At 43.1% G+C, this 13490-nt stretch overlaps 1 protein-coding gene across 1 annotated transcript; it reads left to right on the forward strand.

Annotated features, from left to right (window-relative positions):
• The first annotated feature begins 1071 nt into the window (after positions 1–1071).
• LOC120058014 (uncharacterized protein C21orf62-like) lies at positions 1072–5101 on the forward strand. Its single transcript, XM_039006500.1, has 2 exons — positions 1072–1190; positions 3228–5101. Exon 2 carries the CDS (start codon positions 3291–3293, stop codon positions 4053–4055), a length of 765 nt encoding a protein of 254 aa, XP_038862428.1. The 5' UTR covers positions 1072–1190; positions 3228–3290; the 3' UTR covers positions 4056–5101.
• The last annotated feature ends 8389 nt before the right edge of the window (positions 5102–13490 follow it).

Consider the following 13490-nt stretch of genomic DNA (forward strand, 5'->3'; position numbering starts at 1 on the left):
CCATCCTGTAGAGACCACTGTGTACTCCATCACCCATCATGTAGAGACCACTGTGTACTCCATTACCCATCATTTAGAGACCACTGTGTACTCCATTACCCATCATGTAGAGACTACTGTGTACTCCATTACCCATCCTGTAGAGACAACTGTGTACTCCATTACCCATCATGTAGAGACCACTGTGTACTCCATTACCCATCATTTAGAGACTACTGTGTACTCCATTACCCATCATGTAGAGACCACTGTGTACTCCATTACCCATCCTGTAGAGACCACTGTGTACTCCATTACCCATCATGTAGAGACCACTGTGTACTCCATTACCCATCATGTAGAGACCACTGTGTACTCCATTACCCATCCTGTAGAGACCACTGTGTACTCCATTACCCATCATGTAGAGACCACTGTGTACTCCATTACCCATCATGTAGAGACCACTGTGTACTCCATTACCCATCATGTAGAGACCACTGTGTACTCCATCACCCCTCACCACACCAACATACTCTTGAAAATCCAAGTCTTCATAGTTTTTCAAAGAACAGAAACATAATGAAAAGTGGCAATATTGTCTCTTTATTTTCCAGCTTGGCATTAGTTAAAAACATTTCAGATTAATTGTGTGGTATTAAAATAACATGATTTGATAGATATGATCTTGAATACTGCAATTTTAATAGTGTAAGTAGTCTGTATTAGTCTGAATGGTGAACGTTTGTTTAGTAGCAGGCTTACTATATTCTACCAGCAGATGGCAGCTTGAGGAAAATCACTGACAAGAGGGAGGGAGGAAAGAAGAGAGGGAGGGAGTTCATAAAGAGGGAGAGAGGGAGGAAGAGGGAGGGAAGAAAGAAAGAAGAGAGAGAGGGAATGAAAGCGAGTGACTTGAGGAGAAAATGGGCAGATTATTTGTGTCCCATGTCATCATCACTGAAGACCGTGCTATCCCATGTTCAGAGAGTAAGTCTGTCTTTCTCCTTCTCTCACTCTTCCCAGCTCTCTCTCTCTCTGTGCCTCTCTCTGGACTGACTGTTTCTCCCCCTTGCGTCTGCTAGACGGGTGAGGAGTTCCACTGGGTCTGCCAACAGATGTGGAAGGCTAAGTTGCTGCGTCTGGAGCGGAGCTAAATCATAACGGCTGAGAAGCACATGTCTCCCTGACTGCTGCCAGAGCTCTTCCCGGTAAGTAGCCATACTTTTAATAATCAAGCCACATCTTGTCTCATTTATCCTATGGGAATGTGTCAAAGTGCCTGATGTCTGTATGTGTGTGTGTGTGTGTGTGTGTGTGTGTGTGTGTGTGTGTGTGTGTGTGTGTGTGTGTGTGTGTGTGTGTGTGTGTGTGTGTGTGTGTGTGTGTGTGTGTGTGTGTGTGTGTGTGTGTGTGTGTGTGTGTGTACGTGACAGTCTCAGACAGAAAAGGAGATTTTGAGGAGGAAGGAAAGGGAGGATTTGGAGAGGCAAAGAAAGAGGGAGGATTTGGAGAGGCAGAGAGAAAGAGGGAGGATTTGGAGAGGCAGGGCAAGAGGGAGGATTTGGAGAGGCAAAGAAAGAGGGAGGATTTGGAGAGGCGGAGAAAAAGAGGGAGGATTTGGAGGCAGAGAAAGAGGGAGGATTTGGAGAGGCAGAGAAAGAGAAAGAGAGGGAGGATTTGGAGAGGCAGAGAAAGAGGGAGGATTTGGAGAGGCAGAGAAAAAGAGGGAGGATTTGGAGAGGCAGAGAAAGAGAGGGAGGATTTGGTTGGGGGCTTGCGGCCGCATGCGGAACATGATGTCAGAGGAATGCTCTGTGCCGCTCCTCGTAGCTGACTGGAACAGCAGCCACCTTCCTCTCTCACTCCCTCCCCGTCTCCCTTCAGCATCCGGCACAGCAGCTGGAGCTTGCAGCAAATGAAGGGAGGGGGGGGAGGAAGGGAGCAAGGGAGGCAAAGGGGAGAGAGACAGAGGGAGAGGCAAAGTTTGGTGTGACATAAAGAGAGGGGGATGAGTTGAACTGGGACAGTAAAGGAAGGAAGGGAACAGAACAGTAGTTTATAGAGCTACACTGAGCTCTATAGTATTGCAGACCTGTGAGTCATGGCTGTGGTCTGTATAGGAATGGAACAGAACAGTAGTCTATAGAGCTTGGGCTCCGGTAATGCAGACTGGGCTGTGGTCTGTGTACTTAGCGGGGATCCGGTGACTGAAGGATACAGAGGCTGCATGGAGCAGTCAGACACCTTAACACAGAGTGGGAGTAAGTTGACACAGTGTTGTATGGAGACATGGCTGCTGAGCGTCTAGTTTAGGTTTAAGGCCCGTGGTATATTCTGTTTAAAGACTGAGAATGTCTTGATGTTTTGTGATGGATAAGAGATGTTTGATGCGAGGCTGAGGAGTGGGGATCGACAAAGCCGAATCCTCTGTTAGTCTGGGTTTTCAACCAAACATATCCTCTTACATAGTCTGCCAGCCTGGCACTGTAGTGGCAACTGAAGCCATCTACAGCGCTATATGCTGGTTATATAAGAGATAAATAAATAGGATTCTTTGTGACCAGAGCCATCCTTCTATTTTTCCAGACATGTTTCAGACAACTAAGAACATTTTGTCCAACTGTGATGCCAATCACATCGGAAAGTCCTCTCCTTTAAAAAACAAAAAAGGGAAAAAGTTATTCTGGAAGACCTTATTCATCCCACTTTTCCTCTGCTCCTCGATGGGGAAAGAAAGAGGCAGTGTTTTATTTTTTCCTGACTGTTTTATTATGGCTGGCCTCTGCCTTTACTGCAGCACGGTGCAGGCATGTTTATAGACAGTCCTATGCCATCCGCAGTAGCCCAAGGCCTGAAGGACCTCTCCCCAATAAAGTTGGAGAGCAAAAAAAATAAAATAAAAAGGCACAATTACGGGCGCCTGGAAATGAAGAGCTGAATTCAGTCGCCTGTCTCTCACGGACCTCCAACCAATAACGTGGCATTTTAAACAAGAAGCAGCTAAGTTACTGTAGTTACAGAGCAGCTATTTATCATGTGCTATTCTGAGCGAGTGAGTATGATTGTGTTCTTCTGTGACAGAGGCAGAAGGCAATCTGACACATTTTTCCCACTTGGTAGGATTTGTCTTGGTTTCAATTTTGCTTTGTTTTTGATTTTTCTTGGTGTCTATATTAAGTTGAAATCTATCTCAAAGTACACTTTGCTCTTTAAAAATCTGCATAACTTTCCCCCCCATCCTACAGATTTGTTTACAGGCTTCAGGATATCCACTCGGTGAAGATGTAGTCCATTTGGTTTCCGTGGAGATGTCTCTAAACAGGGCCTCCTCTTGTCGCTGCCCTCCTGCCCTGTTGCCGTGGCTACTGTGGACTCTGTGGGTTCTACTCCTCCCCACGACCGCCGCCTCGACCACGGGCCCCGGCAACAGCACCCTGCTCTTCAACAGTGCCGCCCACGGCAACAGCCTCCGGAAATGCAGCTGCTCCACCCAAATCCAGGACTGTGACGAGGCGTTGGCAAACCTGCTGTGCAGCTGCCGCACCATGTCGCACTCAGAGCTGACCCCTGGGGGCCTGAGGGAGCAGGGCAGCTTGACCATGTGGCTCAGAGAGCCCTGGGTCCTCACAGAGCTACTGAATGGGAGCGTGGTGCCAGACCTGCGCCTGTCCTACTGTGGACCCGGGTCCCTGGCCATCCCCACCCAGTACCTGGCCCTGTTCGGTCTCCGTAGGCTGAGGGTCCACATCGCTGCCCAGGGTGCCCCACACCCGGAACAAGTCCTCACAATCGCCTCTGGGACTGAGGATATAGAGGGTATGGGGTCCCTAGCCTCCACTGACCCCTCGTCTTCTATCCTTCATGTATCCTTCCTGGATGTAGCACTGCTTAATGGCTTGTCGTCCCTAAAGGCCTACAGTGTGAGCGCCCCTCCCATGCCCACCCTCTCCCAGTACTTCCCCTACCTGCCCCTGTACCCCTCCACCACCTTGGACCAGCCCCTGTACCCCTCCACCCCTCTGGACCAGCCCCCAGATCCCCAACAGGACTGCCTCTTCACCTTCATCTACTAGACCTGTAGGCTCTGAGCAGAGAGCAGGGCTGGGTCAGTCCCTCAGCTAAATAGATCTATGGGAATTAGACTGGGCTGGATGGATAACACTGAAGTGGTAAGTGCAAGAGCTCCATTCACCCTGATGTTACTGAATGCGCTTGATGTGCAGAGAGCTATGCTGCTTTTCAATTTGTTTCTATATGGTCCGTTTCTACGCTGCAGAAAACACTATTCCAAAATCCACAAGAAGACTCTGGACAAGACAACCATCTCTGAGAAGAAGAAGGAGGCATCTGTTAGTATCAATGCAAGAGCGAGGCAGAGAAGAAGAGATGGAAAGAGACTGAGAACGAGACAGAAAACAAGACAGAGAACGAGACAGAGAACGAGACAAGGACGGCATCCGTCTGCTACATTCATAACAAATGCTATCTGACAGTTAGCTTTGCCAGCTGCTCTTTTCTTCAGTTATTCGGTGCAGATGGCCTATTAAAGCATGTTGTTTTGAAGCAGGTTACCATGGCTCCCCTTTAAATGGGTCTTCCTGGTTGGAACCCTAATGGATCGTCAGGTCATGTGACTGTTCTTAGTTGAACTGTACGGTTGTGGACCCCACCTTAAGCTGGACTTGGTTGGGTTTTTAATTCAAGATGAAGCTGACGTAGAAGCCTTCTGGACTGGTGTGCTCTGGAGACTGGGTCCGTCCGGCCCATGCTGGATTGATTACATCACTGTGTTTCTGGTGTTCTAGAATACAGGGTTGTTCTGGAACGGCCTTGGTCTCACCCCTATGGTCCACAATATGTTCTTCTGCTCATGTTCTAGAATGAGCATGTCTGTACCCTTTTAGTTTTTAAGTAGTACCCTGGCCAGGGATTAGACCAGGTTAGTAAAGGTTAATACATTTTACCCTTGTTTTTTATTTTTTATTAAAAGAGGGGGAAGAAGGAACATGACGAGAGGTGTTAGGAAATATTTTCTGATCTCCACTCAAAAAACAAATAGCACGTGTTTTATTTTCAGCTGACATCCGGAGAGAGACATAGTCACGTCATTCATCTAAAACCACCCTCACAAACCGACTGCAGCCAACACTTCTGTTCTGCGTGTGTGTGTGTGTGTGTGTGTGTGTGTGTGTGTGTGTGTGTGTGTGTGTGTGTGTGTGTGTGTGTGTGTGTGTGTGTGTGTGTGTGTGTGTGTGTGTGTGTGTGCGTGTGCGTGTTCCTAGGCGTGCAAGTGTACATGCATATTCTTATATACGTCTTGTAAATAATTGTTGAAGATGGGTGAAGTGATGCTTCAGTTCCTCTGCCTGCCCTGTGGTGAGCAATGATGGGTATTATCTGTATTAGGTCACGCCAGAACACACTCACTAATGACTGTTGGGAAATTAAGGTTTCTGTATTATGTCACGCCAGAACACACTCACTGATGACTGTTTGGAAATGAAGGTTTCTGTATTATGTCACGCCAGAACACACTCACTGATGACTGTTTGGAAATGAAGGTTTCTGTATTATGTCACGCCAGAACACACTCACTGATGACAGTTGGGAAATTAAGGTTTCTGTATTATTCTGCATTGACATGACACTACAACATTCAGACGCATCAGAACCCAACCAGATCCATGTGTTTAAGAGAGCTGGGAATGTTGAATATGGTTTCTAATTCTACACATTCGGTTACATAGCATTATATTTAAAAATTCCCAATGTCATGTTAATGAGGACCGAACACATCTCGGATACAAGCTCTCAAGCACAGGCTCGCTCTGTAGACAGAAATCTGTCATTAGTGCTTCCCATTTGGGGAACTTAGGTCACACCTCTGGGGAACCATTTACTGTGGATTAAACATTTAGGCTAGGTCATCACAAAATGTGTCACTCCTCACGCTCCCTGTCTGCACCGTAAAGTATATCTCAGTCACTCACAATCCAGGCAGAATGATCCATGAGCCTCCGTAGTAGGAGATGGGTGTTTGTGTTTCATGTCATGTTTATTAACTAGTGTTGCTACTTTGATTTTAAAGCACCTTTTGATTCAAGCACCTTTTTTCTTCTTCACTGTATCATATCAGGACATGTTTTGAAGGTGTATATATACAGTTGAAGTTGGAAGTTTACATACACCTTAGCCAAATACATTTAAACTCAGTTTATCACAATTCCTGACATTTAATCCTAGTAAAAATGCCCTGTTTTAGGTCAGTTAGGATCACCACTTTATTTTAAGAATGTGAAATGTCCAAATAATAGTAGAGAGAATGATTTCTTTCAGCTTTTATTTCTTTCATCACATTCCCAGTGGGTCAGAAGTTTACATACACTCAATTAGTATTTGGTAGCATTGCCTTTAAATTGTTTAACTTGGGTTAAATGTTTCGGGTAGCCTTCCACAAGCTTCCCACAATAAGTTGGGTGAATTTTGTCCCATTCCCCTTAACAGAGCTGGTGTAACTGAGTCAGGTTTCTAGGCATCCTTGCTCGCACACACTTTTTCAGTTCTGCCCACAAATTTTCTATAGGATTGAGGTCAGGGCTTTGTGATGGCCACTCCAATACCTTGACTTTGTTGTTCTTTAGCCAGTTTGCCACAACTTTGGAAGTATGCTTGGGGTCATTGTCCATTTGGAAGACCCATTTGCGACCAAGCTTTAACTTCCTGACTGATGTCTTGAGATTTTGCTTCAATATATCCACATAATTTTCTTCCTCATGATGCCATCTATTTTTTGAAGTACACCAGTCCCTCCTGCAGCAAAGCAACCTCACAGCATGATGCTGCCACCCCCGTGCTTCACAGTTGGGATGGTGATCTTCGGCTTGCAAGCCTCCCCCTTTTCCCTCCAAACATAACGATGGTCATTATGGTCAAACAGTTCTATTTTTGTTTCATCAGATCAGAGGACATTTCTCCAAAAAGTATGATCTTTGTCCCCATGTGCAGTTGCAAACCGTATTCTGGCTTTTTTATGGCGGTTTTGGAGCAGTGGCTTCTTCCTTGCTGAGTGGCCTTTCAGGTTATGGCGATATAGGACTCTTTTTACTGTGTATATAGATACTTTTGTACCTGTTTCCTCCAGCATCTTCACAAGGTCCTTTACTGTTTTTCTGGGATTGATTTGCACTTTTTGCACCAACGTACGTTAATCTCTAGGAGACAGAAGGCGTCTCCTTCCTGAGCGGTATGATGGCTGCGTGGTCCCATTGTGTTTATACTTGCGTACTATTGTTTGTACAGATGAACATGTTAGCTTCAGGCGTTTGGAAATTGCTCCCAAGGATGAACCAGACATGTGGAGGTCTACATTTTTTTTTCTGAGGTCTTGGCTTCTTTCTTTTGATTTTCCCATGATGTCAAGCAAAGAGGCACTGAGTTTGAAGGTAGGCCTTGAAATACATCCACAGGTACACCTCCAATTGACTCAAATCATGTCAGTTAACCTACCAGAAGCTTCTAAAGCCATGACATCATTTTCTGGAATTTTCCAAGCTGTTTAAAGGCACAGTCAACTTAGTGTATGTAAACTTCTGACCAACTGGGATTGTGATACAGTGAATTAATCTGTCTGTAAAGAATTGTTGGAAAAATTACTTGTGTCATGCACAAAGTAGATGTCCTAACTGACTTTCCAAAACTATAGTTTGTTCACAAGAAATTTGTGGAGTGGTTGAAAAATTAGTTTTAATGACTCCAACCTCAGTGTATGTAAACTTCCGACTTCAACTGTATGCTTTGCAGAAACAGGTATAAATCACATATACCTGTAGATAAGTACAGGCTCTCTGGTGTTGGGACTGGCTGTATAAATCATTCTGGGTACTTGCCTTCTACGACATATTTAATACGTCATCAATAAATCATGTATCACAGTTTGGTGGCTTTGATTTGTGTATAATTTGGTTCAAGGCAGATTATTGACTGCTTTATAAGGTAGAAATCATTTGTTTATAGGTGCGTGTGGGTTATGACCTCTGTCTACACACCATTAATGTTGTATATGAGTATTATGTTATTAAAACCAACAAAAGTGATACGATGTCTAAAATGCAATTATTTCTTTGTCGATGTGCGCACACATATACAGGTGTCAGTGTATGGCCCATAGAGGGCACCTTGGAGCTATACAAACGGCAAAGTACAAAAACATTGAATGTTTTGAGGGGCACCGACTCAAGTCCATTCCCTTTTTCAGATGTATAGTTTATGGAACAGTAGCAAAGACTTAGTTTCAGAAGCTGGACAGAATCTGGTATGTAGCTTTAAGGATATGTATTGGTGCATTTAAATCAACATCTGTATGTGTCTTACTCGTGGAGGCAGGTGAGATGCCTTTGGATATACGGCGTAAAAAAAAATGTCATTCGCTTATTGGGTTGAAAGGTTGTGAGGTTGAGCATCCCACTGTTACTGTTCTAGATGACTGTTGGGAATATACTAGTAGACTGTTGGAAAGCTTGCTGATGACAGTGGTTTAAGGGAGTTGGAGGTTGGCCCTTTCTGTGTTGATAGGGGATGTTCCTCCATGGTTACTTCCAGATCCTGTTGTTGATCTAACCTTGGTAGAGAAAAGGAAAGATGGGTCAGAAGTCAGTGATAAAGGGAAACTGGTTGACAGTTACATTAGTAGAAGTTCTTATGCTTTTTTTTAACCGCTTCTCACAGATGGATCCAAGGACCCAGATAGTGGAGCACAGGAGCAGGCATTTACCTTCCTGAATTTGATGTGCAGATATGTAGAAGACTAACAGATGAACTGTCAGTATATTCAGTTGAACTGCTGGCGATAATAGTTGCCCTCCAGTGGGTGGAGGACATACAACCTGTTAGAATTATAGTATACTCAGATTCTCTGTCTGTATTGAATAGTTTATCATCTGGTAAATCTAATAGGAGTGATCTACTATTGGAGGTATTCATGTTATTATGGAGAATTGAGAGAATGGGTGTAGTGAGATTCTGCTGGGTCCCAGCCAGCACATTCAGGTGTGGAAGGGAATGAAATTGTAGACCAGTTAGCCAAAAGAGCTTTGAAACGAGATATAATTTATGTTAATTTTCCACTGGGTAGAGGTGAGACCAAATTTAAGATCAGAGCCATTTTGATAGATGCAGAAGAGATGGGACTCTGAGCCCAAGGGCCGGCATTTATATGCCCTCCAAAGAAATGTCGGTGGACCAAGATTCAAAGTTCAGATCAGGAAGGAAGAGGTGGTGTTTGCTCGATTGCGCTTAGGACGTTGTACATTGTACTCATCATTACAACTGGTTAGCAAGCATGTGAATGGTTTGTGTCTGAAGTGTATGGTCGCGAAACTGTGGAGCATGTGTTATATTGTTGTAAGTATGTTGAAGAGAGGGAAAGATTAAAGTGTAGGGTCATTGAGGTTGGACGGGGTTGGGGGGGTTTGGAAGGGATTTGTGGGATGGGGGAGGGTCTATTAGAAGTTAGTAGAGGTTTTTTTTCTTTCTCAGAAGTACTGAGTTAGGTACGAGGATTTAGAAATGTTGCAAACCGTGATTGGCCACACACTCCAGCCCAGTAGGTGGCGGCATGTAGCTTTAACGTTGGTTTGCGGACCGCCATTATATCGTAGAAGAAGAAGTCCATTCGTTGAGGACTATGGTTCCGGATAAAGAAAAAGATAGCTGAGGTGGATCCTGAGTTCGAATCAAGCAGCGCGTCGAGCAAAGTTGATGAAGACGAATGTTCTGAATGGACAACGGTAGTAGTGAAAACTGGAACAAAAAGGAAATTGGCAAAAATTGGAGTGGAGGATATGTGTATGAATGATAATGAATCGCTTCTTGTTGGAATGCATATGTGGGAAACCCGTTTGAGGTGTTGAAAATGGTGAGGTATGCACTGGGAAAAGTGGAGTACAAATTGATTAATTGTTTTTCTGAAGAACAGAGGAAGATTGCAGTGAGCCTGAAAAGAATCTGAACAACAGAAGTGTTGGGTTTTGAACTTCGCTGTAGAGCACCCGTCAAAGGAGTCATCTCAGGGGTGGCGACGGATGTTCAGGTTGAATACCATTACCTGAAGAAAATTCCTGCTGTGGTTGGTTCCCGGCGTCTGATCCGCTGCCACTGGGTGAATGAAGAAAAAGAAAGTCTGTCGGACCTGTCGTTTTTTTTGATAAAGAGCTTGTCGGGTCCGCTCATAGTGTACATGGGGCATTAGGCGGCCGAATATTGCAGCAGATTAACGACCTAAACTGACCAAGATGCACTTCCAACAACAACACACAAAACCTCACATTCTGCCCACAAACAATTACAATTTCTCACAACCAGTGGCATATGGGCTTTTTAGGTGAGTGCCTAAGCCGCATTTGATAAGCAGTACCCACTGCAAAAATATTTTGCTTGTCCATTCCCTGCGTGCCTCTCCAGGGTGGAGGGACGCATCTCTTAAGCGCTCCACCAATGTTTTTCATTCATCTAACGTAAATCATGTAGCAGATATAGGATATGGTAGAAAGAGTATGGCCTTTTCTATAGCCTAAAGACTGGAAATTTAAAAAAATATGAGGCAGACACTTTTTACATCATGCAGGTTTCTCCAGATCAAATACCGGAACCTAAATGGCACTCAATCAAATAAAAAATGTGATGTCATGTTAATAACCTGTTTGGGCTGCAGGGGCAGTATTGAGTAGCCAGATAAAAGGTGCCCATTTCAAACGGCCTCGTACTCAATTCTTGCTCGTACAATATGCATATTATTATTACTATTGGATAGAAAACACTCTCTAGTTTCTAAAACCGTTTGAATTATATCTGTGAGTAAAACAGAACTCATTTGGCACAAACTTCCTGACCAGGAAGTGGAAAATCTGAAATCGATGCTCTCTTCTAGGTCCTGCCTATAAATGGGCATGATACGTATTAGTATACATGCACATCATACACCTTCCCCTGGATGTCAAGAGGCTGTGAGAGAAGAAATTGAGTGTTTATCTTGGTCTGAGTTGGAATAAATCGTCTTGGAATGACGTGTCACCCATTTCCTTTTTTCAGGAAGGCGCGAGGTTGGACCTGGAATTGCCTTCTGAAAAGCTTTCGTTATAGGCGACTACTATCTCCGGCTTTGATTTTATTTGATACATGTGACAATATCATCGTAAAGTATGTTTTTTCAATATAGTTTTATTAGATTTTTGAAATTTATTCGGGACGTTAGGCGTGTTGCGTTGTGTGCCTTTGTTCAGAAAGGAGACTAAACGTTCTAAATCCAAACAACGATTGTTCTTGACAAAGGACACCTTGTACAACATTCTGATGGAAGATCAGCAAAAGTAGGACCCATTTTATGATGTTATTTCATATATCTGTCGAACATGTTGTACTAGTAGTTTGCGCCCAGCTTTTGGGTACTCTCTCGCCATACCTAAGCTGGATGTCGTAATGAAGTTATTTTTAGAATTCTAACACGGCGATTGCATTAAGAACTAGTGTATCTATCATTTCCTATACAACATGTCTTTTTTAGTTATGTTTATGAATAGCTATTTGGTCAGAATATGTGTGTCAGAAAAAGTGTCAGAAAAAAATCCGGACGTTGTGGGAAAAAGTAGCTACGTTAGCACAATGTATAACCACTGATTTCAGCTCTAAATATGCACATTTTCGAACAAAACATAAGTGTATGTATAACCTGATGTTATAGGACTGTCATCTGATGAAGAATATCAAGGTTAGTCAAAAATTATATATCTTTTACTGGTTTGTTACGATCGCTAACTTTTGCTGCTGGGAAATGGCTTGTGTTTCTGGCTATTGTGGTAAGCTAATATAATGCTATATTGTGTTTTCGCTGTAAAACACTTAATAAATCTGAAATATTGGCTGGAATCACAAGATGCCTGTCTTTCATTTGCTGTACACTATGTATTTTTCAGAAATGTTTTATGATGAGTATTTAGGTATTTGGCGTTGGTGTCTGTAATTATTCTGTCTGCTTTCGGTGCAATTTCTGATTGTAGCTGCAATGTAAACTATGATTTATACCTGAAATATGCACATTTTTCGAACAAAACATAGATTTATTGAATAACATGTTATAAGACTGTCATCTGATGAAGTTGTTTGTTGGTTAGTTTAGTTGGTTCTTGGTTAGTTAGGTTGGCTTTGTGCATGCTACCTGTGCTGTGAAAAATGTCTGTCCTTTTTTGTATTTGGTGGTGAGCTAACATAAATATACGTGCTGTTTTCGCTGTAAAACATTTTAAAAATCGGACATGTTGGCTGGATTCACAAGATGTGTACCTTTCATTTGCTGTATTGGACTTGTTAATGTGTGAAAGTTAAATATTTCTAAAAAATATATTTTGAATTTCGCCCTGCACTTGAAGTGGCTGTTGTCATATTGTGGGCGGCCTCGGGCTTGCAGCCAGAAGAAGTTTTAACAAAACATTTCCTAAAAACAGGACAGGTCAAAGTAAAATGGACAATATGGATGATCACATCTGTTGTCCAGGAATTTCACTCCATTGTCATGATCAGTGGTTTCAAGTTTGTATCGGTCAATGTTTGACAAGCTGATCATAGCGAAACAAGAAAAATACTTCTACATTTCCCGCTGTGTAAACACTTTGCAAAAAGGCTCGAGAAATCCTGATGAAGTTGGGTAACTGATTTCAGAGCTTAAATAGACAAATGAATTAGTCACAGGAAACAGAACTAATAAAGCCAATGCAACTTCCTGTTTTACAAATGGTGGGCCTACCACATGGATGGGCATTCATAAAATTCCATTGCGGGATGACATTGTAGGCCACACCCCAGTAAGCACAAGCCGACATCTAAGTTTACCACATAGATGGACATTCATAAAAATGTAATTTTAGGCAACACTGTAAGCTATACCTCAGCACAGGAGGACGTCTTTTTTTGTGCAGTTCCGGACAGGCATTGATTTCAACGTCCACGGACATATATTTTTGATCCGGACTAAATCTGAACCAATCATATGTTAGGTTCAGTTTTTGTCCAGTCTGGACCATTCTTGATTTGGCCCAAACATAGACGTATATAAATTACTTATTTTCAACTTTCATTCAGAACCGAAAATTAACCTGATTTCAACATCCAGAAAATATGTATTTCTCAACATCTGGAAAAGATGCCTTTTCAAAATCCTGGAAAATGTTTTTTAAACATATGGAAAATGCCTTTTCACCTTTCATTCAGAACCTAAATTGAACCTAAATTGAACCTATCTTTATCTGGTAAATACGTATTTTAGACGTCCTTTTAACGTCATTTTGCTTACTGAGACTATTCTAGTTTTGTGCGGGGGCGACATGTTTTGGTCTCTCCTATCCCGGCATAACGGCAAGGACCGGTCTTGTGCCGAAAATCCCCCCCTGCCAGAATCCTCCATTCGCGTGAACGCGCACGTACTCAATTCTTCATTGCTTGCTAGTTGAGATTTCTGATCA

The sequence above is a fragment of the Salvelinus namaycush genome, chromosome 13 (genome assembly GCF_016432855.1).
Source record: "Salvelinus namaycush isolate Seneca chromosome 13, SaNama_1.0, whole genome shotgun sequence".
Classification (NCBI taxonomy): domain Eukaryota; kingdom Metazoa; phylum Chordata; class Actinopteri; order Salmoniformes; family Salmonidae; genus Salvelinus; species Salvelinus namaycush.